The sequence below is a fragment of the Haliotis asinina genome, chromosome 15 (assembly GCF_037392515.1).
Source record: "Haliotis asinina isolate JCU_RB_2024 chromosome 15, JCU_Hal_asi_v2, whole genome shotgun sequence".
NCBI classification, from domain to species: domain Eukaryota; kingdom Metazoa; phylum Mollusca; class Gastropoda; order Lepetellida; family Haliotidae; genus Haliotis; species Haliotis asinina.
In genome coordinates this window covers 40,712,924-40,738,998 of record NC_090294.1, presented here as the reverse complement: position 1 = coordinate 40,738,998, position 26,075 = coordinate 40,712,924, and the positions used below count along the sequence as shown (strand labels likewise).

Sequence of the window (26,075 nt, the reverse complement as noted above, 5' to 3'; positions counted from 1 at the left end):
ATGAACATCGATCTAGGCAACTGGGATGCGATGCATGCGTGAACTAAGTCAGTGAGCCTGACTACCCGATCCCGTTAGGCTCTTCTTGCGACAAGCATTACACCCCCTTATATCCAATCTGAATATATCTAGTATTCCGGCAGATATAAGGGGCGATGGGGTAGTCTAGTGGTTAAAGCGTTTGCTCGTCACGGCTAAGACCCATATTTGAATCTTCACATGGGTACAATGTGTGAATGCCATTTTTTGTGTCTCACACAGTGATATTGCTGGGACATTGCTAAAATCGGCGTAACACTATACTCACTTCCTCACTGTTCCGGCAGGTGGGTGGGGTAGCCTAGTGGTTAAAGCGTTCGTTCGTCACGCCTGCGACCTGGGTTCGATTCCCCAATGTGTGAAGCCCATTTCTCGTGTTCCCCGTTATGACATTGCTGAAATATTACTAAAATCGGAGTAAAACTCACTCAATCACTCATTCACTCACTGTTCCGGCAGATATAACCTGCCCGGTGACCGCCCCCAGCACAGGTGACAACACAGTTCTGTTGAACACAACCACCAAAATGTTCCCCGGTCAAGCAGCCGTGTACGCCTGCAACGGGAACACCTCCCGTGTGTCCGGCAACCTGGTCAGGGCGTGCCGGCGGAACGGTACGCTGACCGGAAGTCAGCCAACATGTGGAGGTAAGTATCTCACAAGACCATTTTCAGACATCTGCAGTGCATAATTATATCAACTTGTACGACAATATTTATTGATACTTTCCGGAATACTGAGTGAGTCGAAATAGATTTGTATGTATTTCTTCGTTATTATTAGTTATTGGTAGTATTTTATTACCCGTAATATTGCATTTAGGTTTACTCTCGTTACTTCTAGACAACCAAATTTTGGAACATCCTGTGGGTAGAGTCTCATTGAAAATACTATACTTGGTGCTTTACTGTGAATCTATCATCCCAAATGTATAATTCTTTTCGGCAGTCCCATTTACGATATTAGTGCTTTCCAACAAATCCTTCCTTCCAAATATAAGATATTACTGTACCGTCATCAGTGTCTGCAAAGAGACGCCTAATACTAATCATTATGCCATTCCTAATCACGTTTCAGTGAAGTCGGAAACAACGACCTGGGTAAACGATATGCCAACAACACCCCTACCGAGACAGTCCCCAAATATCCCTTTCGCTTATTTTGGTGCCTCGATATACTCAACAATACAGCGTTCTGGGGCTGTGAAGTGTTGGAGAACCTACTGCCTCAAGGAAGGGGACATCAGATTTGTGGTGCTCAGGCGGAGTGGAATGTTCCCTACAGTCAGGTACCCTGGGGCTGCTGATTCCATCTATTGCTTTTTTGGAACATTCCGTCACCACTGTGTCTGTGTCCTGTCCAACCTCGTGAAGAATATTCTCTGCTGTCTTGTTTTGTCTTGTCTTTGTGAAGGTATTCTGTATTGTCCTGTCATCTCTATGAAGAATTATTCTGCTGACTTGTCGTTAAGTAGTTATTCTCTCCTTAATATGTCTGTGAAGAATATTATTTCCTGTCCTGTCTATTTGCAGTTATTCCGTCCTTCCTATGTCTGTGAAGCATATTCTAGGCTTTCCTGTTCTGCCTGCGAGAATAGTATTCTGTCCTGACTCAACTTTTTTGTAGTATTTCTGTCCTCTTTGTTGTCATTGAAAAGTATTCATTCTTGTCCTGTCATCTCTACGGTGCACTTTTTCTGCCCTGGTCCATCGTTCTGTTGCATGTTCTATCCTCGCTTTGTCTGTAATGACTATTCTCTGCCACCTTGTCTTGCCGTTTTCTTTGTGCAAAATATTTTGTCCTCTTTAGAGTCTGTGACGCATACTCTCCTGTCCTGTACCATCTTGGAACAAAATATTTTGTCTTCTCCAAATCTGGAGAATATGCTGTCCTGCCCTGTCTTATCTTGACTATAAGCAGTTATTCTGTCCTCTACTATGTCTGTGAAGAATACTATCTCCTACCTTGCCATCTCTTTATGCAGTTGTTCTGTCCTCCCCATATATCTGTGAAGAATATTCCCTCATGTCCTGTTTGTGTGCAGCTATTCCGTCCTGTCATACCTTTGTGCAGCACGCACTGTAGTGTCCCATATGTGTGCAGTATAGGCAGCCCCCTGCGATATTTGTGACAAATGTTCCGTCCTGTTATTTTTTTCTGCAGTCATTCTGCCCTGTCCCACCTGTATCATATCTTATACTTGTGCCGTTATTCTATCTAATCACTTTTCATCAACATCTTCTATCTATTTTTCCGTCTTTGTGCTTTATAACCCCGTATTATTTTGCGTTCATAGTTTAGAGCTGTATGATCTTACAACATCTCTACGCTTTATAATGTAATATTATTCAGGATTTGTGTCGCAATATTACTCTTCATTTCTACATTGATATGTGTATACTTTCTTACGTCACTTTGTTTAGTGCTTATTTGTTAAAAACATGTATTCAGCGTTGTAAAGTTCCAAATGTTAGTTAGCAAAACTATGTATTCAGTAATGGTAAAATGGTGTACCATCCTCGATAATCTCTAGGGTATACGTTGCGATAAATCTCCTCTAGTACCCTGGATGCATCTACGACCCGATAATTGTTTTACCTCCCTATGTTGGTATTAAAGTGTGCTTGTATCCAGTGACGTGTCTACACTAAGAAGTCGGATGAACAACAAAGCTTCTATCATAACATACTCCAGTTTCTATTATCCAACCGATTTAAACTTGACAACGGAATCGGCGCATGAGCATCGTGATATGCTAGAACATATTCTTGTGTATATATTTTAAGGTATCAGACCTGTCTGTTTGTCTGTATGATTTTTCCACCGAGTCGCGCAGCGAGCAAACCTTCGCGGCTGCGGTCGCCATCTTTGTTGACACTAGCCAGCTCGGTTGTAACGATTTATCTGATTGGCTACTGTGAGAGGGCGGAACCAGCAAGGGAGGTAAGGCAGTAATCGGGAGCCGTGGCCGTATCTCCGATATTAGTGGAGATTTATCTGAACGTATACTCTGGAGATTATCGAGCATGCTTGAATACGCAGTGGACCGAATGTACGGGTTCGATCTCATTTTCTAATTACAGCTACAGCGTCGTCGGTCACAACAACGTCCGTTGCCATGACGATCGTCCGATGACGTGGTGCATCCCGCAACAAGAACAGATATATGTGAACGCCGGCGACATTATTGGCATTGTCGACATGGTAGGCGGGAATATCGGGTACATGTTCTGCTTCGAAACTCCAACAGGGGACAACTACGGCGAATACAACGGCTACAGCTCCTCCACCAATATGGTGGCTGGTCATACATTCAGTGGCGTGGCAGAATACCGGATGTGTGGCTACGCTGGGGTAAATGCTCAGATTGGCCCTCCTGGACAGTAAGTGAACATTGATCTATCGATATATGTAACGATAGTTTTTGTCCATGTGAAGGATATGATGAACAAAACATACCTGAAACTCAACATATCATTTGTTGTATTTCCTGCTGATGTGTTTTCACACAAATGCAGTGGAAGCTGTAAACACCGGTATCTGTCTTATGCAGCAAGTTGTCAACATTGGCATAAAATCCAAGTCTCTTCCGTGGCTTGTACACTTATCATCAGCTCTGCAATCCGGCACATCCTAAAGCGGATTATTTTCTCTGTCCCAATGAGAGCCGAATTAAATCTTAGACGGATGGTGGATTAGTCAAGTGGTTAATGCGTTTGCTTGTCATGCAGACGACGCGGGTTCGATTCCCCACATGGATACAGTTTGTGACACGTATTTGGTGTCCCCCCGGGGTATTGCTGAAATATTGCCATAGGCGGCGTACGGTCATAGTGAGTCACTCCATGGCGATTTTGTATGTGTCTCAATAAATCTATGGTCCATATTGTCCATGACAGTCAGAGGTCCATACTGTGGCAACAACATCTCTGCATCACCCACGAGTTCATGTGAACAACTTCATTGTTCAGTATATATTATCTGTAAGGTCTGGGTAGGGACATAGCTATTATAAGTAATGCCAGTATTGTCATAGACTGAAAACGTCATCTGCTCTCATGATTTTTGTCTGAGAGGATTTCCCGGTCCGAAACCACCGCCATCCTACCCCTCGGGTGGTACGTATCTGTGACATGGTTGTTCGTCTGTTTTCATGTACCTTTTAAGTGGATTGACGTAGAGGATATTAATCACCGTATTGTAAGGTCACGTTCGCGTATTAACGAATAAAGTCATAACGAACTTAATGAAGTCATATGGCTTGGGCATTGATGAGCGCCATGTTTTGATTCAAATGGAACAGAATTCAGTCTGACCAAACAGCACCGTATACAATGGACTAAGTTACAATCTTGTTTGTTTAGTTGTTCTCTAATGGCACACTCAGCAATATTCCTGCTAAGTGACAACTGCATGTAAATAGTCGCGTCTGGACCAGACACTCCAGTGACTGACATCGTGAGTTTTGATCTATGCAGTTGGGTTACGATGACATGTGTCGACCAAGACATCTAGCCTGACCACCCGATCCCTTTAATCACCTCCATCATGGGTTGCTGGAGAGCAGTTCTAGCCCGGATACTCACAAGTTAAATTAGCCGATCCGATCTTTCGAAACGTACGTATGTCGCCACGTACAGGGCTGTTCTTGCAAACCTTGTAGCATAGAGATTTGTTGAATGTCCAGAGACAGAACTAGTCTTGGTACATATTCAATCGTGCAAAGAATGCGTCACAGCTTTAAGCAATCTATCACAACGGCGGGTAAACCAGAAAACATGAACTTCATACAACGTGCCCATGTCGATATTAGAACCCAGGCGTAAGATGCAACAAACGCGCGCTTGAAATACTTTGCTACCATCTCAGAATCAACAGGGTACTGAACCTATTAGAACAGTAAGATGAATATTCATCAGGTGAACTAGTCTGAAATATTTTGTTCTGTTCATAGTAATATAACAACGACACATATATATCCGTCTGCCAACACACTTGAGTTATGTGAGATATGGTTTTCTACACACATGGTAAGATAAACTACAGCCTACAGGCAAATCCAACAACGATTCAAATGTGACAATCGAAATTAGCGATCAGTCCAGTGTTTTAATGTATATACAACAAAGACAAAATGGTCTTTAATGTTTAATAAGAATGAAACAGTTTTAAATCACCATGACAACAACATACTCTTCAGACATTTATTTACACATCACAAGAATAGGCGATGGCCATTGGGCGTAAACATACTTAAATCTCAGGCAACAGAAATACTTGCCAGGCTAGCTATTTTTCGGAACGTTCGTAGCCCTCCGAACATCTTAACCCCATTCTTAGCACAATGGCTACGATCAAAGTGTAGAATTCTTAAGGCTATGAACGTTTCGAGAATAAGGGCCATGATTCTCCAGCGTAGAAACGTCCCCGAGAGCTATGAAAATAAGCATTGCAGTTTGCTCTCAATTTTATTGTCTGAGTGAAAAAGTACTGTACATCTTACTAAAGTATTGAAACGCATGGTAACAAATTTAAGCAATAAACATAAATAAGTAAATAAATAAATGAAAAGCAATACGTGACGAGCACAATTCGCAACTACGCGTTGCTTGTTTATATTCCTCTGCAATGTCCCAACGATAATGGAGTGTAACCCAGACAATCAAGTGATTGACCCTCACAACTGGAATACGGTGACATCCGTCAGTTAAGCATCACGACAAACCAACCGTTAGGAAATAACTAGATGTATGAGAAAGGGCAGAAGGCAAGTCAACAAGTGAAACACTGCCCAGCATCCAGTCCATCTGCTGCCCAATAGCCTGTCTCACGGTTCCTGAATCGCAATATTTTCCCTTCCGTCTCAGCAATGCTCATTAACGCAAGTCTAAATATTCTCCGTTTCATCATCCGACGCACCCGTCTCATTGGGGTTCCTTTTCAGTTTAAAATGAGTTATTTGTTGCCGTCAATATTACATATGCTCTGAGACTACGTGTTGGTCCAGTTGGCCACCGTCGAACGCTGTGTAAATTGTTCGGTTTACCTTCGGCCTTTTCTCTTTAGAAACGTTGTCGCTGCGTGTTTTCCATTCTACTGCTCCATGTATATGTTTAATCCTAACACTATACACCAAGATAAGTGTAAACAAAACAATAATGACACAGAAGTGATTGCCTAGGGGAATCCATCGATTCAACAGTCCATACTCACAGGCCGTGAATATCACAAAATCATTACCACCATTGGAGTATTACTACTGCTGTCGATTGCTTCAACATACGTTTGGACTAAAACTAACCGAAGAATTCAATCCTCGAGTGAGTGAGTGAGTGAGTGAGTTTAAGTTTCAGCTATATTCCAGCTATATGGCGGCGGTCCGTAAATAATCGAGTCTGGACCACACAATTCAGTGATCAACAACATGAGCATCGATCTGCGCAATGGGGAATCCATGACATGTGTCAGCAATGTCAGCGAGACTGACTACCCGATAGTCGCCTCTCCCGACAAGCATAGTCGCCTCGTATATGGTATTAGTGAGTGAGTGAGTTTAGTTTTACGCCGCACTCAGCAATATTCAAGCTATATGGTGGCGTACTAAAAATAATCGAGTCAGGACCACACAATCCAGTGATCAACGACATGAGCATCGATCTACGCAACTGGGAACCGATGACATGTGTCAGCGACTGTGACCACCCGATCCCGTTAGTCGCCTCTTACGACAAGCATAGTCGCCTTTTATGGCAAGCATGGGTTGCTGAAGGCCTATTCTACCCCGGGACCTTCTCGGGTCGTATATGGTATTAATTTGAATATGGTAATATGGAAGCAAAACAAAATGTCTTTTCCAGCCGAAGCATGATATATGACTGCTTATCGCTAGAGGTGGAAGAAGGGTTAAAGTCTGGGAATAGATTATGTGTAGTCTCCTCCACATACGACAGCAAAATCTAATTTGTCAACAGTAAATATCCCAGGGTGCTGCTGCACAAAGCGATCATAGCGCAAAGGTAGCCATAACTCCCGCACTATAACATAGACTTACGGTAGTCTTACCGTTAAAGTTACTTTGTACAGAGGCAATGGCATTTAGAGCTTACGCCTGGTTTCCCAAACTATGCAACATGTAAGTGACCATATTTGTCATAAAGAGAGGCCCGTAAAACAATCATTAAATCATGATGAGTAAGCGAAAGTTATGGGCTTCACCAATTTCAAAATTACCGTTTATATCTGAAAAGGACATCGGAGCAAATACCATAATTTTATCATCTTTGAGGAACAGCAAATGACTATGAATAATAATACTCGCATATTCGATTGTAACTGCACGAATTTAAGAAACGTTTGCAACATCAATTCATTGTGCGAATATGTTTTGCTGTCCATTCTAATTTAGATATTTTCCAGGGCCTAGATTTTCGAAGCTCTCTCGAGGCTACGATGCCATACATCAACATGGCCTTACGACTATCTTAGCGCTAAGAGAGCTTCGAAAATCTAGTCCCAGTTCAGTTAGTAACAATAAAAATGGTTATCTCAGTTACATCCAGATTGCCAGTGACTTCAATGACTTTTGTAATTTGGAATCTGGATTTGGAATGCCTTCCTTTAGCCCTAAACACGGATATATAACTACCTATTTCTGAAATGTTTGAAAACATCACAACCGACTGAAACATCGTTATGTGTATTCCGTATATGAATATTCCCGTTATTTTAAACAAAGAAGGTATTATGAATGACAACAATATTATAGCCTTACACATGCAGCTTTTTGTCAAGCATTTTTTTTATTTGATTACTCTTTGCGTGCGTGTGCCTACCCGTACCGCAGGAAATATTTTAACATCAATGTTGACGTTAACGGATGTGCTCGTAAATGCTTCCTAAACAGACTGAGCTACAGGAAAACCAAGTTCTATGGAAAGTCAACTTCTTTAATGGTGCTAACGCCGTTATCTTATTTCTTATGAAGTATTTACGCGTACATTCGTTAACGTCAACATTGACTGAAATGATATATGGATGAATAACTTTGATTACGACGTTTCGATGTAGGTTCATACCATGCAAGCAATAGCGTTATAATATATATAACTAGCATATATAACTAGCATGTAATATTTGACAGACCTTCGTATTTCAATAATATAAATATTGTCGGATCGTTCAGATATTTTTTAATGTTCACTACGGTTCTGTCGTTCTTCATCGTGTCCACAATGCGTACGACGTCACATTCCGATGTACAGCAATGCAGGGAGGGTATCGTTACAAGGAAAGTTGAAGTACAAGGAACAATCTTGGTTTTGATACTGAAACGCCGTGCAAAAGCTATCCTCCCCACAGACAAACATACATTCGAAGACGGTGGTTGTGCTCAGCAGTTCAAGGTGACCAAGGGACAACCCGGATGTAGACTTGCGCACTACGTTTTCATGGTAGCTGCAACGGCCGTGGACGCGAGCGGGAACGTCTTCAGCTAGGGCGGCGGCAGAGACTGAAAGGCAAAGACGTAAACAAAAACAATTATGTTTGGGCATTCGTTATCTCATGCTTGCCCTAAACGCAAACATCTAGTACAGATTTATACTGTACGATTCTCATGGCTATTTTGTCCTACCGACAGTGAAATTTGTATCGACGAAAATTCCAAACTTACAATCTAGCGTCGATGATCGATGTTCACAATGGATTCAAAACGAACGGAATTCGAAAAATGTATGTTTCTACCTCACTGTTTACACATGTTGTACTGTTTGCCTCATGGCCATCTATACGTAATAAAGAATCGAATTCAAAAACGATTATACATGGAGTATAATACTGGCAAATTAATGATGGAAGCTAACCGTATGGACAACTGAAAAACAGTGTTGATGTGTCCTGTAGTATAACCCACTAACGTGTAGTAGAACCTCACTATGCACGTTCAATCTTTTACAGTCCGTATAAACAGATGTTTTTACTTTGATAAAAAATATTACAAACATTAACAACACATTTGTTGGAAACAGCCAGCAGAACACTCTAAACACGGGGCCCATAATATACCTACAGTACCCATATGAAATATGTTGCCCTTCAATAACCATCCCTAGAAATGTTTTGTTTATGTATGTATTCATCAATACATGGATGTATATTTTCTTTCGCCCGGTAGTGTACCCAAAGGAAACAGCCTATCTTCTTCGAATGTCACCAAAGTATGAAAATGAGCTACCTATTGCTTTACTGCTCTGATATTGATACTAAACTAAGTTTTGTCGTTTTATGCAATGCAGTGCGTGAGAGGATTACATAAATTTTAAGCGAATTTAAAATTAAGTGAATTTGACATGAATAGAATGTAGGAAAGGTAGGACACTTTAAGGATGAAACTATTTTACTGCCATGAATAGAGCTGTGTCGTCTTAATCAATAGAGTATATGCAAGTATTATGCAAATTTATAAGTAGATTATATGTGAATAGAGGAATAAAAAACTTAGGACACTTTAAGGATGACAACTTCGTTATTGCCGATCAATGAATTGAGAACATCATGTACTATCATGTATTCAGCAGTGTCTTTGTTCCATCGGACGCGTGTCTTAAAGTACTCGTGCGACTTATGTTGCAATGCTTACCTGTCCACGTTGCATTAAAGCCCCTGAAATGGACGAGCTGATCTGTATGAAACAGAACTTTGTAACGCGTGGCAGGCTGAAGGACGTACATGCCTTTACTACCGTCCAGAGTACTCAGTAGATTGTTGGAGCCATTGTATACCTGAAATAGCAAGGGGGAGCTGACATAGGAAGACACCAAAAATATTTAATCCGTGACACTAACGTGTACATACACCACTATACGGACTTCAGAGAATCCCATGTATTTTTGAGGGAATGGTACAGCATTGCTGTAAATATTGTAGGCTTTTCCCAAACATTTTTCTCGAATTTTCCATTGACAAATGGCCAACCATTCATTCTGTTCATTCCATTTCCCTGTAAATCCCACATGCTAGCGCTAGAAGGTTGAGACTTATGACTTATCCTTCCGGGTACCCATTTAGTGCTGAGTGAACAAGAATGTTTTTTAAACAAACTCTCTTGCCTGGGATGAAACCTCATGAGTCGCGTGTGTTTTGTTGTGACTTACGATGGCAGACCAAGAAACCCTCAGGAGTCTTCCAAGGATTGTCCGTTTCTTAACTTCAACATACCTGTAGCCTGGACCCTGTGCACCACACATCATCAAATATGTTCGGTTTTCATTCCCGAATTGCATGTTTCACCTGCGTCCACCCTTTCTCGGAAAAGCAGTGTTTGAATTGGCTATTTCTGACCATCTAAAATACTTTCCTTCGCACTGGCATATTTGTTGCCACTTTGACAGGCTATGGACCTTGTATATCAAACTCTTTATCGTGCTGTTAATATAAACAGTAGATTATTACCATAAAAACCAGCATCCGTGAAGGTTCAAGGTAGAATAGGCCTTCAGCAACCCATGCTTGCCATAAAAGGCCACTATACTTGTCGTAAGAGGCGACTAACGGGATCGGGTGGTCAGGATCACTGACTTGGTTGACACATGTCATCGGTTCCCAATTGCACAGATCGATGCTCATGTCGTTGATCACTGGATTGTGTGGTCCAGACTCCAATATATACAGACCGCCACCATATAGCTTGAATATTGTTGAGTGCGGCGTAAAACTACTCTCACTCACTCACTCACTCACTTGGTATCAGCATTATGACCATATGCCCCATGATACAATACAAGACTGCCTGACAGTCAGTAGTGCATGCACATACGCCGAATTCTTGTTGTGAGATCTACTTGATCCTTGAACAGAGGCGAGGCAGATGGGCTGACGATCGCATATTTATATTCAGAAGTGCTGTCTACCCACTGATGGACTTCTGTGTTTGAAGAGACAATATTCAGAACCATACCCAGCCACTGTTAATTGTTCCTGTTCGGTTTGTAAGTCTCGTTGCTGTAGATCTCATATAGCGATTGGCAGAATCTGTAATCTTGCGTGCGTCTGCGTTTGCGTGCGTATGTGTATGGGTTATGTGCCCAAATTAGATAATTCCCTTACACACGTCACGCCACAGAATGTATTCCTCCTAATTCATGTGTAAGTTTGGACTGGTTCTTTTCTTTAAAAACAACAACAACAAAGAATATTGATAGTTTTCCATATTTGGCAAATTTAATTGTAAGGATTGATTGTGTATTATTTTGTTCGACGAAAGTTTGCACATAGAAAAAATACACAATCGTTCCTTAAATAATAATTGCACTTTACAGTACAGGTAGGAAAATTGATTATGTATCCCTCGCATATGATTCCCAATAGGTCCACGTCTATGTTTTCGGGAAATTGTAAGGTGTCTTTCCTTGCTGGCATCAGATCCAAGACTGGTGTATTTTGTTTAATAATAGATATCAGTTAAATCAACAATCGTTTCATCATATCAGAAACTCAGTTCCAGAGGGTCAATAAGGTTATTGATTTTTAATACAATAATATGAATGTAATGTTCATGAATACGTGTAAAGCATTGGAGAAAAGGCTCCAGGGAACATTCCGCTAAAGAAATGTTATTGACAGAAGTAGTATATACGACTTGGGTACGAGATCAATATCCCGCCTTATTTACTACTACTGACATTCACAGAGTACTTCGTATGTCACATTTATAGCCAACAAAGTGTTAATATATATTCTCTTAAAAAAGAAGGGGAACCTAAATTTTTAATTTGGATGAGAAGCACAAAAGTTAACTTCCGAAGATAGACAATGATAGACATCTTATACACGCACCACTATTCCTCTTTATCACCACCGCAAAGCACAACGCATGAGATGCACGTTCACAACACAGTAGCCCATAAACATACATGGCGTATCATTCTTGATTTTGACGTTTTTCAAGAAGGTTGACAAATGACTTACTACCATTAATTTTAACAATCATCTTGCATCACATAGTGTTAGTTTCTACCCGTTTTCTCTTTTAGTTGAACATGAAAATCGTACACATTAAAATTCCACGTCATTCACCAATCATCGATGAAAAGCAATTACTATACAAACAACTATGGTCATAAGTAAATGCAATTGGCGAAAACGTTCATTATGATCACATAAGCATTACCTGACTCTGATATTGCTCCAAATTTTTTTAGACGTATAATGCAAATGAACTTTTACTTTTTCAAAGAGTATATAAAGGTTTTTAAGTACAGTTACGTTGGTTATGATCTCCACTTTAGGTACTCTTTAAACGGCATAAAAGATGTTTAATTAAATGTTGCTTCCTGAAACATGTTAGCATGTACGAGGTACCTTAACATGTAAGTGCAAACTAGAGATACCTACTAAAGTTAGTAGGATGTTGGCGTTCAGGCAAGATTGAAAGCCATGAAGAGGTTGATGTGTACATGTGTATTTGTTTTTTTATGTAACAAATACCTCACAAATACCATGGTTAGTGTTGGGAACAATTTAACACGCTGTCAAGTCAAGTCAAGTGAAGTGTTTATTTCTAGTACGAAGGCCTCGGACCCAAATACAATGCAGAGTATACAGCTGTATATACAATATATATTATATACAGTATGGTTCAAAATTATTGAGAATAGCTAAAGCATTTCATATTATTAAACGAGAACAAATCAGATAAAATTGAATGTATTGTGAAAGTGAACTGACCTTTTCATGTTGTGTAGGTAACAATTTAATATTTTATCAAGTCTCCTTGAGCTTCACGGCACAGTCTAAGACGGGTAGGCATACTTCCTATCAGAGAGGTTAGTGTCTCGTGAGTTATGCTGTCCCAGTATCGGACCACTTCTCTCTTCATGTCTTCAATTTTTGTCAACCCCTTTTGATTCACACATTCCTTCATCATCCCCCAAATGTTCTCAATGGGATTTAAGTCAGGACTATATGCAGGAAATGGTAATGCAGTCACATTTTTCTCCTGAAACCACTGCTTGGCATGTTTTGCGGTGTGTTTAGGATCATTATCTTGCTGCAAAATCCAGTCATTTCCATAAAACACATGTGCACTTGGAAGCAGAAAATTATCTAATATGTTAGTGTAGCGTTGACTTGTCAGATTTCCCTCAAACACACACAGCGGGGTCGTTCCTGATAAGGATATCCCTCCCCATACATGAACCTTTGGGCTGTATTTAGGTCGTCGATACAACGGTGCTGACGCAGACTTTGTCAATATTTTCACATAATTGGGATATACCCATATTGAGCTTTCATCAGTAAAAATCACATTTTCCCAGTCAAAGTTTTCATGTGCCAAACACCACTCAACACGCCTGTCTTTATGTTCTTGTTTCATGAGAGGAGAAAGAATTCCAGTCTTTTTCTCCCATCCAAGATCAATCAAATTTCTTCTAACTGTAGATTTTGATACAACTGTTGATCCCCTTTCTATCATTTCATACCTGATGTTGGAGATGCTTGCCCTTTGCTTTTTAGACGCTAAAATTCCCAGCCGGACGCGATCTGAGAAGTCCAATTTTCTGGGTCTCCCTGCTCCTTTCTGATGCCCCAAATCCTTTCCCTCTTTAAAATTCTTCCTAATCCTATACACAGTAGAAAGAGGAGTTCCTGTTCTCTCTGCCAATGTATTTACATCATCAATTTCTTGATTACACAACTCAAAAATCAACCTTCTTTTATCTTCAGCAGACATTGTTGACAGTGCTGAGGAAAATGACGTCTGCTACAAATTCAGGGGAGGTAACTCTAATTGTACTATACTCAGTAGGCCAAGATGAGTTACCTCCCTTATACCATTACTTAGTTTTAAGTATCAGTGAATCAGTTGAGGTGTTAGGATAGCTCAAAGTAAGAAGAAAAATTCTCAATAATTATGAACCAGACTATATATTATGGTAGTCATATACTGTCTATGTGATATCTATCTATTATCTAAAGTTGTACATGTATTTTCTCTTAATTTGTATGCATGCCATAGGAATTTATTTAAGCTTTTTAAATCTAAATTTGTACATATTCGGATTTTAATGATACACAGAAGGGAGGTACTTAATTCGTAGCGTGCTATATAATGTACAAATGAATTAAAAATGGTACTCGTCTTCGGTAGCTAAATTACAATGTGGACATAAACGCTGAGATTTATCTATTCCTAACCATCTCCCTTCGTTATATTTTAATCTTAATAAACCACATCGAAACTTAACAAATATATCCCTTAGTCGTTTGTCAATAGTGCAATCTAGATATTTCTCAGGACCTGAAATGCTTTCATATTCACGATATAAACAATATCTGGAGCTATTATTCAGAGTCCAAGACTGGAAAAACATATTAATAGCAACATTTTTAAAGGCATGAATAAAGGAGGCTATATCTCCTACAGATTGGAACATCCACACATAACCAAACCCTTGTGAGAACAAGATCTTACGAATATACGATGCATAAGTCGTGTGACCACAGTTAGAATAATACAATTGCATTTTATATACCTTGAGAGGTATCCGTTTTTCGTGCATAACTAAAACTCGCAGCCAATATCTTAATGTTTTACACATGACAAAATGATGCCGATAAACTGTAATCTAACAAAGTCATAAAAGAATCAACAAACGTATCAAAAAGTTGTTCAAAAACTGTCATCATTTTTTATCATTTCTCTACTGTTATGTCGGCGAAGTGGCAACCAAAGAACAGCACAAAAAATGCACATGCATTAGTGACGTCATGGACATATGATTACTGCTGATTACTGAAGTTAGACAAAATGGAATTTGCTCCGTACGTAAAGTTTATGATGTACTAAGTCTGTGATTTGTTCAAGGGTGAAAATGACAGGGGAGACCCATGTGTTACCGAGTAAACACAACACGCTGGCTGTGAGGTTGGGGTGTCATCTCGCCATCTCATAAAACTGTTGAGAACCCGAAGTCGCGATTCTACAAGCAATGGTTTACATCAGGGGGCGTGTCAAAAACCCTTGTAAGTTGATAAACTTGATTCATTTCAGGGACAGTGGTACTGAGATTTGGATTCAGATTCCCACTCCAAAGAATCCGAAATCGCGTCGCAATTCAACTCTTTTCCTCAGTCTTTTAAAATAAGTCTTGTCCAAGTCTAATCACAAAAAAAAACAACCCTGAGAGAATGTCTCTGTCTAGTTTCATTTTAACGAAAACAAAGGTGCATCAAAAGCGTATACTCATATGTTCAAAGCCATATTGTAGATATTCCGGTCTCTATCTATTTCACCACCACGATTTGGACACAACCCGTCACCCACTGTTGCGTTAAAGCGCATGCACATCGCTTTTCGCGTTGTTCCTTTCGTTGGTTGCGCTGCGAGTTTGTAAGAAAATGGAAACACGCACAAATAAATGACGACAGATTCGTAAACAATTTTTGGGTACTTTTTAACGTTTACATTTTTCCAGGAGTTGATCTGTTATTTTTATTGCACTCCGCTTTGCTTTGATTTTTTTGGTGTGTGTATTGTTTTCTTTTACGTGTATTGTTTTATGTGTGTGCGGTAGATTACAGTTTATCAGTATCATTTTGTTTCAAACGGACTGTAACTGATATCAGGAATTTATTTTCACGCGGTTTCTGTTTTACATGGTTGTGCCAGACAATTGGCGATGTCAACAGGTTTGTCAATACATTTGCTGTTAGATCAATAGATATATATGTTTAATCAAGAATGAAAATCCACCTTAAATTCAAATACACAGTATGAATATTACAGGATCTTTAAAACGTTACACCAGCCAGAAAAAATATTTATCAATAATTCCAACACATACTTTTAGAATAATAATAGTTGAATATCGTTAGGTTTGATACCGTTAATGATTACTGAGGGTAAAAAAAACTGTCGAGAAAGATAGTAGAATCGGATATTGTAACGCTAGTAGAAAATGGGAAAATGTCTTGTTATCATGAATTAAAACACTAATACATACCAAGCCATTCTCAAGCAAAACATCCCCTATGTGCACATATATCTTTATTACAAACTAGTAATGAAAACATTAGTGTTCAGTTGTCTTCATATATAAGGCATCCATAACCAAATATAATCTTGAAAATTATATATGTAAACATTAAAGATATTCCGTTATCACTGTGACGCTCATGTATAACATCTTTTTTACTTTGACTTTGATCTGAAACATTTAATACCTATAATTGAGTTGTACTCCTTAAGATCCGGGTAAAAACATTGATCTTCAGTAACCCATGCCGTACAAAAGGCGACAAACGGGATCGGTTGGTCAGATACGCTAACTAGGTTGATACGTCATTATATCCCAGCTGCGTAGATCAATGCTCATGATGTTGATCTCTGGATTTTCTGTTCCAGATCCGATTGTTTACTTACGGCAGCCATTTAGCTGGAATATTGCTGAGTACGGCATATGACTAAACTCACTGACCTTTGACATGTTCTGGTTGTTTTTAATCATGATGATTGTGTATCCTTATGCATTGTATCTTATCTTCACTGGTGGATGCTTAATGCTGCTAAGTGCGGCGTTAAACAACATACTATCATTGATAGGATTCAACTAGGATCCAGACACTCACTCATTCAACCACTCAACCACTCAACCACTCTCTCAACACGCACTCACCTTCACAAAGTCATAGCCTATTTCGACAGCGAAGTCCAGAAATATGAGGCGAATAAGTTTGGAGCCGGCATCAATTGTGTAGTAGCAGTCAACATTGGCGGGATATATACCCGGGTAGTTTGGTGATGTGAACACTCCAGAAAAACCCGTCAATGTATAGTTGCAGCCTAGGAAAACAAGAAACAGATTTAGTCTGTTAAGCTTCAAATATGATTACACGTGAGGATGACTAGTTAGAAATGATCCCTGAATGACCTACACTTGTTAAGTGACGTACTACGGCAGATTGTGGACTTATTGGCCTGCAAAGGTGCATGCCTTTATTATATATCACTCGCCTGCATATTTTCAAGTTGGAAAGTGACTTGGGAAATAGTGTTGAATGAAAAAGGAAAGTCTTTTGATTCGAGTTTGGAATATACTGCTTTGAGACTGGGAAATATGACTGTGAGACTGGGGGATATTACGTGAGGCTGGTAAATATTGCTGAGGAACCGCTAAATATTGGTGAGGGCTTGTGGAATATTGCAGTGGATCTGAAAAATATTGCGACAGTTTAAGGAATATTTGCTGATGCAGTGGGGAATATTGCTGTAGGGGTGGGAAATATTGTTAGGAAACTGAAGAATATTGCTTGAGATTAAGGAATATTGCTGTTAGACTGGAGAATCTTGCGAGAGATTTAGGAATATTGCTGATGGACTGGAGAATATTGCGAAAGAAATTCAGTAATATAGCTGATCGACGGGAGAATGTTGCTTATGGACGGGGAATATTGCGAGAAGAATAAAGAATATTGCTGATGGGCAGGGGAATATTGCGAGAAGAATAAAGAATATTGCTGATGGGCAGGGGAATATTGCGAGAAGAATAAAGAATATTGCTGATGGGCAGGGGAATATTGCGAGAAGAATAAAGAATATTGCTGATGGGCAGGGGAATATTGCGAGAAGAATAAAGAATATTGCTGATGGGCAGGGGAATATTGCGAGAAGAATAAAGAATATTGCTGATGGGCAGGGGAATATTGCGAGTGATTAAGAAATTTTGCTGATGGACTGGGAAGTATTGCGAGAGTTTAAAGAATATTGCTGCTGGACTGGGGAATATTGCTTTTAGACTGGGGAATATTGCGAGTGATTAAGGAATATTGCCGATGGACTCGGGAATATTGCTGATGGGCTGGGGAATACTGGAATATTGAGAGCTGAGGGACTGAGGACCATGCTTTCATTTTACTGTAAGGTGTCCTGAATTTCTATGTTTGTTGATTTTCCTGTTCTATATTGAAGGTCTATAGCTATTTTAGTTTCATGATTTGTTTGTTCATGCATCACTATCAAATATAGAAGACTCCAGAACTTCGCTAAAATGTCAGCGTGTCCTGTCATGCTGTTTGTTGTTTTTGTTCAACAAACACAGTCTGACGACAAAAGGCAGATATATACAGTAACATATTCTTCAGTTGGCAGAAACATTCCCTATGTCCTTCAGGTGTGTAATATCATTACGCTATAGCAGCAAATAAGAGATGCCTGGAAGGCAGAAAAAGCTTCTTGGTGCTTGTTCTGTATTTTTTTTTTCATCAGTGCATATTAAAAGAAAATAGCCTGAGGTGGGGTAATGAAAACATACTGAAAAAAAACAAATCAACAATTTAATAAAGTCTTTTCGACCATCACCCACTCTAGCAAACGTATTTGAAGTTTTCTGTGGAATGGTAATATGCTGTAAAGAAACTCACTCAATTATGTTATGTAATTTCAACGGTGAAAAGGTGAAACGTTCCACGTCTGCAGACAAAGAGTCTGCAAACACAACATTAGTCTGCATTTCCGTGTTCCTGATTGTTTGATTCCACAAAATGTACTTCATATGGCAACCATTGACTGCAGTTACTGTCGGCATAGATTGATTGAGTCGACGTAGTCGCACTTGCGAAATTCTTCCCCATTCTTCCTGCAATGCGATGGTCAGTTGTGGAAGTGTCTAAGGCGTGTCGATCGAGTTCATCCCGGAGGTGTTCTGTTGGGTTTAGATGTGGTGATCGGGAAGGTCATGACCAGACACTGGCGTTAGAATTGGTAAGGTAGCGGGCCGTGACGCTTCGTGTATGTGAAGTAGCGTTGACATGCTGGAACACCTCCCTCTCTCGGCAAGGACTTAATTGCCATCTGGCCGGTGAAGAATACAATGTCATTGTGATTCATCACAAACCAGACTGGCCCCAAATTTCTAAAGTTCCTATTGCGGACTCCACGACACCATTGCAAGGATTGCGCAAAGGTAGTCTCTCAAAACAAGAACGACAACTGCCCTTCTTGACCGAATCCCCACTTCATGCATCGATTCTTGACGGTTTTGTATGAAATTCTGCGCAACCGGGGATTCACTTTGCATTATCCTCGACTGCGGCTAGACGTGAGCAGGATGTAGTGGTCTTGTGCTTGAGTGGTAACTCTCGGGCGACCCCCTCCTCGCGCTATCTTGGGCAAAACTGGTCTGCAGGAAACGACTCCAAAGACGAGATATGGTGCTCCGAACTTTGAAATATCGGGCAACTACAGACATCGACATCCCAGCTTTACGGCGGCCTATGGCGATGTTTCGATTCACGACACTCAGTCGTGACATAATGGTTACCTCTTTTCCGTGCAAAAACGAATGCCAATATTAAAAACAACGTGGATTTTCACATCGACCGATACAGCATGCTTTTCAGCTTACTTACATTTTCTTGAATAATTCCACCCGTGAAGATCCGAGTGAAGACTTAGAGAATAGCAAACGAGGTAAGAGTGATTACGTGACATATGTCCGTGTTGAAACATTTTTCACTGTGCCGAGCCTTTGTGAGACCCTGAACACTATTTTAACGAGGTCATTATTCCCGTAGTCACTCGTCCCGAGCTGTTAGTTTTACTTATTACCAATAATGTAATTTATAAAGAAGATTCAAGAGATAATAACCGCTAGCAGGCAGGACTTGTGACTTCAAACAGCTGATGCGTATTCATGCGCCTAACTCCTCCAGCGGTAACAACATAACTACGCTCCAGAAAATAGTACCTCGTAAAATATCTTTAAAATACAACAAAAAAATTGTATGGAATAATTTATAAATATTCCTTAATATGATGAAAAGGGATCATGCGATATCACTGAACCTGATAACAGCTCAAACGCTATTTGATCAAGTCAGTTCGTCGGAATGCCGTTCATTCAAGACACTCAACTAGTTTGAAGACTGCACAACATTTTATTGTGTGGCATAAGATGATCTATGTCAACCAAGTCAGCGAGCCTGACGACCCGATCACGTCAGTCGTCTCTTAGCAAGCATGGGTTACTGAACACCAGTTGGGACCCTAATCTTATGGGTTCCACCCGTAGGCGTTACTGATACACTGATCAACATAAATGTAAAACGATATTCTTGGAACTAATTGGGACATGAAGTCGTTTTTTTTTCTAAAACCTTAATGATTCAGTTGTTTTACAAACTGGCTTCAAAATATGTCCATAAACCTTATCATTTAATTTCATTTTTCCCCTTCTAAAAGTGTTACGACTGAGAGCAAGAGGGAAACAATGTATGTGTTTTAATTATTGATTAGTTAAATAATTACCTTAATTGAACTGTGATTATGTTTTTTACAAATTTGGGAAATTAACAAAAATGAGTTGATCTGTCTTTATTGAATTTATGTGCACATACTGTCCAATGATTCAACAAATGAATGAAAAAATACGAATATTGTAAATTGCAATGGGCAAGAGATGCGTCAATAATATCAGAAACGATGAACGTATCCATCAATATCCACACAAAGACCTAACAGGACAATACCCATTCCACCGGCAGCTGTTTCATCTCAAGGACCATTTAACAATGTAACATATATAAAATATACTCTTCAAGTAAGAAACGAAGCCATAGGTGATTTTGAGAATATTCGCTCATGTAGCGCAGCAAAAAACAATAAAATATACTTTTTCTTTCAAGAACGTCATGTTTGTGTGATTATAAACAGCACCGGACGCTGCAATTTTAACTTTTGCTCTTACTTTAGAACCACCTGAAGAAATATTCGTCCAAAACTTCACCAACAAAACATGCACTAGCTTCCAGTCTTGATTGTCCCTATTTTATCTGGCTTCAGTGTCACAAAAGACGACACAATAGCCAAGAGGGGTGACACTTTTTCCAATATAAACAACTTTACCTTTTAATATGCCAGGCAAAATTAATCACCTGAAGCCTTTGGTGCTTATACTTAACTATTTTGAGGTACCAAAACATGCTTTTTTCATAATTGTTCTAACCACCAGGCTCGCCATCGTTCGATGAAGGGTATGTCATTCTTGGCATCAAGGAAAACCAAGATCTAGGGGGGAAAAGTTAACTTCTTCATTGCAATGTGAATGCGACGTTTCGGGGTGTGGGCGTGTGTGTGTCTGTGTGTGTGTCTGTGTGTCTGTGTGTCTGTGTGTGTCTCTGTGTGTGCATGTAAGAACACGGGGTATCGATCACTTTACAAAGACGTTGTGTTTGATTCTGTGAATTCCTTTTGTCAGGAAAAGGGCAAATCATCATATATCATGTCGCACAATGAAATAGTCGGTTGGCAGATGGCCCTGATCTCCACAAGCTCTGCAAATTCATCGCCAGCTGGAAGTCATCCCGTCATGGACGGTGTCATTGTTTGACGCATCACTCAGACAGCAGCTTTATCGTTAAATTTGACAATACAGTGAGAGGTCTGTGCGAAGCAGGACTACGAACATGTGTAATGTTCCCCTGACTCATGCCGTATGTGTGTGTTGATACACTGTGCAACTCAGGACAAACTGAGGATTGTCCTGATCAGCGTTGGACCAATTGAATTCAGTGTGAAACTTCTCAGCAACAACCCAGCTGAACGTATTGAGTGTTTCTTGTGTACAACTGACTTTCCCCTCATCAAAGCGGACTTGATTAAGAATTCCACTCTGTGCATAAAATACATCACCATGATGTACAAAGCTGTAATTTAGCGACTTGTTGTGACTCTAGTGGTTAGCTGATCAAGAAAACGATATATCGGCTCAGATGTGTATGAAAGCCCAACTCCTGAAACATCTGCATAAATGCAGTTTTCTGTACTCTTCAATGTGGAGGAATAAAAGATGATATATTTCGCCCTTGTGATCGTTTCCTGCGGACCAATTCTGCCCAAGATCGCCCAAGAAGGACCAGGACAGCTACATTCAAGCTGCTCACATGTCTCATCGTCTTGACACAACCGTGGATAAGACACAACGTATGGTTTCAGAAGGATTTCCAACATAACTGTCAGGAATCGAGTTCGATAGCGTGAAGTGGGAATTCATCAAGAAGACCAGATTTCGCCCCTGTTTTGAGAGACTGCGCTTGTGGTGTTGTTGTTGAGTCTGAAACTGGGACCTTAGAGTGGTACAGTGATGAATCATGGTTTTTTCTTCACCGGCGAGATGGAAGACGCCGTCAGAGAAATAAGTGTTTTGCCCTCAAGATGTCGCCAGATTCGGTGAAGTCAGAGTCATGGCGTTGGGTCTGATATCCAACACACACACACACATCTGATTTTGTGGTGGTTCATGGGAATTTTACAGTAAATCGGTACATCAACGAAGTCCTTGAAAGTGACATACTTCAGATTATGGACCTACAGTTCAAATTGTTCCAGCATGACAACGCTACTTCACACACAGTACAGGTCACGGTCTGCTACTTTGCTAATTCAAACGTCAATGCCTTGCCTTCCCGATCACCAGATCTGAACCCGATAAGACACCTATGGAAGAACTCGAACGACGTGTACGAGAGACACCTCCACAACTGGTCATCACATTACAGAAAGAGGTGGGGGAAATTCCCCAAGAGCAGCTTCGTTGACTTATGCATATTAGCTGTTGACAAACCACATTCCAAGATATCGCGCATCTTTTCTCTGTATAATACATCCACGCAATAGAAGTACTCTGTGTAAGAGAGGGAGAGAGAGAGAGAGAGAAAGAGTGAGGGCAATATTGCAGCTGTGTGACAGCAGTCTGTGATGTCATGATCATTGAGTCTGCCCCAGACGATCCGGTGATCAAAGGCATAAGCAAATGGGATACGATGGCGTGCGTTAACCAAGTCAATGTGTCTGACCATCCGATCCAGTTAAGGTGCCTGTTACGACAGCCATTGGTTTCTGAAAACCAATTCTAACAACTGGTAGGATAGATGGGTTCATGTATGTCTAGAACAGGTAAGTTGACGAGTGGTGATTTAAAATATTTAAGCAGCGTTTGACCGTAAAATGCATTGACTTAAGTAATAGCCCTCTAATGACTATAGGCAACAGAAAAGTAGAACGGAAGTAGAAACGTCCTACCTGTAACACATTGCATCCTTTGTAGGAGGCAGATGAAGACAACGCATGTTATTGCAGGTCCGGACATTTTTTGAAATATTCCAAAACGTTCAGAATAAAATGCCTTCTTTTCACCTTCCTACCCGGACCCGGTCACCTCTTCGTCCAGCTACCGCACCTTTTGAAGTTCAATGTACAGCCGAAGGCAAGACCATTAAGAGATAATTTAAGCAAAACAAAATAACAGCCTTGTCTGAGTCCACTCTCAACTATGCATCAATATTCTAGTTCACCATAAACATGAGTAACGATCAAACTCTATACCTCATAGAAGACTCAGTGTTCATATGTAAATTCCCACCACCGGCTATGTAAATGAGGTTCTACAGTAACCTTCACATCACGATATTGATTATTCCGTTTCCTGCAGTCGGCATCAGTTTCCTGATGCTACGTCACCTTCAAATATTTACAGAGCAATACATCCTTGTATATTGTTAAAGAAACAAAATGGTATTTTGTTGTTTTCCGTTCAATAGAATGTCATGATGAAAATATAGAACCACGCGTTAGACAAACTGCATTGGCAAACCGCTGGAGGACATGATTCTGATTGGGAGATCAAGAACGTGTTGGTGAATGAGGGCATGTACTCGACGGTATAAACTTTGTGGGAAAGTTCAGGGTGACACTGGTGAGTGAGTGAGTGATCATGAATCACTGAGTAAGTGAGTGAGTCACTGAGTATAAGAGACACTGGGTGAATGAGTGAATCACTGAGTAAGTGAGTGAGTGAGTCACTGAGTAAAAGAGGCACTAGGTGAATGAGTGAATCACTGAGTGAATGGCCATAATCGCTGGAGGAAATTTCAGTGGCATTGAAAATAGGATTGAGTATGGTTTTACGCCCCTTTTGCCAATGTTCCAGTGACATTGCGTCTGTTGACACCAGAAATGGGCTTCGTGAAGCGTATCGAACAGGGGTCTTTGGCGTAACGAGTGAACGCTTTATCCACCAGTGTACCCGTCCTCCCCTGGTGGTAGGAAGGTGGCACGAGTCTTAAATGTTTGCAACATTGTGAAACAACGATCATGTCTGTGCAGCTGCTAAAGCTGGGCGACGTTTTGATACATATGTTTGTGCCTTTGTCAAGAATGTCAGGTTCTTTTATTTCTTGGTAACCCTGACAACGGCACAAGAATCTGTATCGAGACGCCGCACTCACGAAATAAAAGATGATATTCATTAAGTTTGTCAATACTGAACTTCCTAATCTGAAATCCCACTCAAAGACGTCAAACTAAAATATGTGTACACACATGGATTAACAAATACATTAGCAAAAAACACATAATGCGAATGTTATACACGTTTTAAGATGATGCGTGAGGCAAGTCCATGGTCACCTTAACAGATTCGACCTTGTGTATATTTGCAATCGACTGGAAGTACATGGTTAAATACTGACATCATAAATATAAGAGTATGCCTGTATTGTAATTTAAATAATATGTTTTATTTCATTCTTATATGTGCACCTCTATACAACATTAGAAAGGATGCGAAATAAAGCTTCATTTCATCTTCAGGAGACCGTTTTTGCCTCATGGCAACCGTAAACTTTCAAGATTTAAACTGTATTGTGATATAGTTCAAATATCTCTTAAAGAGCAGAAACGGAATGAGATGAAATGTGAACGATCCTGTACAGTGTCTTATATATTTCATGCATGCGAACATATGATGCTTCATACAATAAACATTAGAATTTGTAATATTAATCGATAATTTATCTTGATTTCTAAATATTTACATACGCGTCTTCCGATAAACAAAAAGATATAATGTTTCTTGATGTCTCTGTCACAGACAAAGCACGTCAAGTTCATCGTCCTTTCAAGGATGTTGATAAACGCAACAAAACCTTTTTCAATGTTCATTAGAAACCAGAAGTGTATGAATCGCTATCAGTCAGTGAGCGTATCCTGTCCATTGAGTCACAAACACATGCAAGGTCACGATAATTGTTCATGTGAGAAAGACGCATTGCATAGGACATTGCATATCATAGGGTCCCTGATATGTCAAATTTTGAAGTGTCATCAACATGTTCGCCATAAAACCTTTTGAAAGTTTTCACAGACGTGTGTACATAAAAACTGCACATACACATCAGGTGTGCTGTATTATTTTACAGAGGTATTAAACCTTGATCAAAATACTTGCGGGTAGAATGGTACTCTGTGCAATTTTATTGTAAGTCCAGGAGCACGTACTGTTATGGTGTTAGTTGTAGACAAGATGGCTCCATCGGAAAATTGTTTGAATTACAGGGAAAGTTTACTATCAAACCAACGATCATGGGTATACTTCTAAACTAGAACGTTCAGCAATTCTAGGCCGACAAGCGGATCGCGGTGTCGCTAAGGGAGACAACTTCTGCATAGTTGTGAAATGTAGACAGACTGGAACTTCAAGAATGGTGTTCGACTTAAATGGAAATTTAACTGTTAGAACAGTTGTAACGAGTGAATAACGACGTTGATTGTTCATGTCACGTGGAATATCGAGCCAGGTCAGGACGAGCGAACGCTGTAACCGCTAGCTTACCCCATCGCCCCTTATACAACACAAAAATATGGACAGTAAATCACAGTTCATGGCATGACTTAGGCCATGCTACTCGACCACAAAATATGTTTTTTTCGAAAGTTTTCTGAAAACATTTCACTTCATGTCAGAATGTGTATTTGCCTAAACGTTTGTCCTTTTGTCCGTTAGTTTACAATTTACGTACCATCTCGTTTTTTACCTAAATTTAACCTTCCGTAATTTTTTAAAAATTTATCAGGTAATTCAATTTATGATATAAATCCAACCATCAAATCTGAAGAATAATAATTATAAAAAAATATTTTCAAGGAGATACCTTGTCATGGCAAAGCCAATACAAAAATACGCTGTAATAAATGAAGTGCAGT

At 40.0% G+C, this 26,075-nt stretch overlaps 2 protein-coding genes across 2 annotated transcripts in view; one reads left to right on the top strand and one right to left on the bottom strand.

Annotated features, from left to right (window-relative positions):
• The window catches only part of LOC137266137 (uncharacterized), a 50,503-nt gene extending 47,076 nt beyond the window's left edge, over nucleotides 1-3,427 (top strand). Inside the window, exons 26-28 of the mRNA XM_067801627.1 lie at nucleotides 499-687; nucleotides 1,118-1,328; nucleotides 3,124-3,427. Of these exons, the coding sequence (XP_067657728.1) occupies nucleotides 499-687; nucleotides 1,118-1,328; nucleotides 3,124-3,427 (704 nt within the window). The remainder of the gene's footprint in view (nucleotides 1-498; nucleotides 688-1,117; nucleotides 1,329-3,123) is intronic.
• A 4,856-nt stretch (nucleotides 3,428-8,283) lies between these two features.
• On the bottom strand, nucleotides 8,284-23,181 carry LOC137265608 (low-density lipoprotein receptor-related protein 12-like). Its single transcript, XM_067801041.1, has 4 exons — nucleotides 23,115-23,181; nucleotides 16,714-16,880; nucleotides 9,678-9,819; nucleotides 8,284-8,549 (listed from the first exon to the last, which is right to left on the bottom strand). Exons 1-4 carry the CDS (start codon nucleotides 23,179-23,181, stop codon nucleotides 8,284-8,286), a joined length of 642 nt encoding a protein of 213 aa, XP_067657142.1.
• Nucleotides 23,182-26,075: the final 2,894 nt, after the last annotated feature.

What these genes read in the sequence shown, in the direction of transcription:
- LOC137265608 (XM_067801041.1), bottom strand. Translation starts at nt 23,181, where the DNA reads ATGTCCGGACCTGCAATAACATGCGTTGTCTTCATCTGCCTCCTACAA. An exon ending in AAGGATGCAATGTGTTACAG is followed by an intron (nt 16,881 to 23,114) that starts GTAGGACGTTTC and finishes TTGTTTTCCTAG; the next exon opens with GCTGCAACTATACATTGACG. An exon ending in TAGGCTATGACTTTGTGAAG is followed by an intron (nt 9,820 to 16,713) that starts GTGAGTGCGTGT and finishes TTGCTATTTCAG; the next exon opens with GTATACAATGGCTCCAACAA.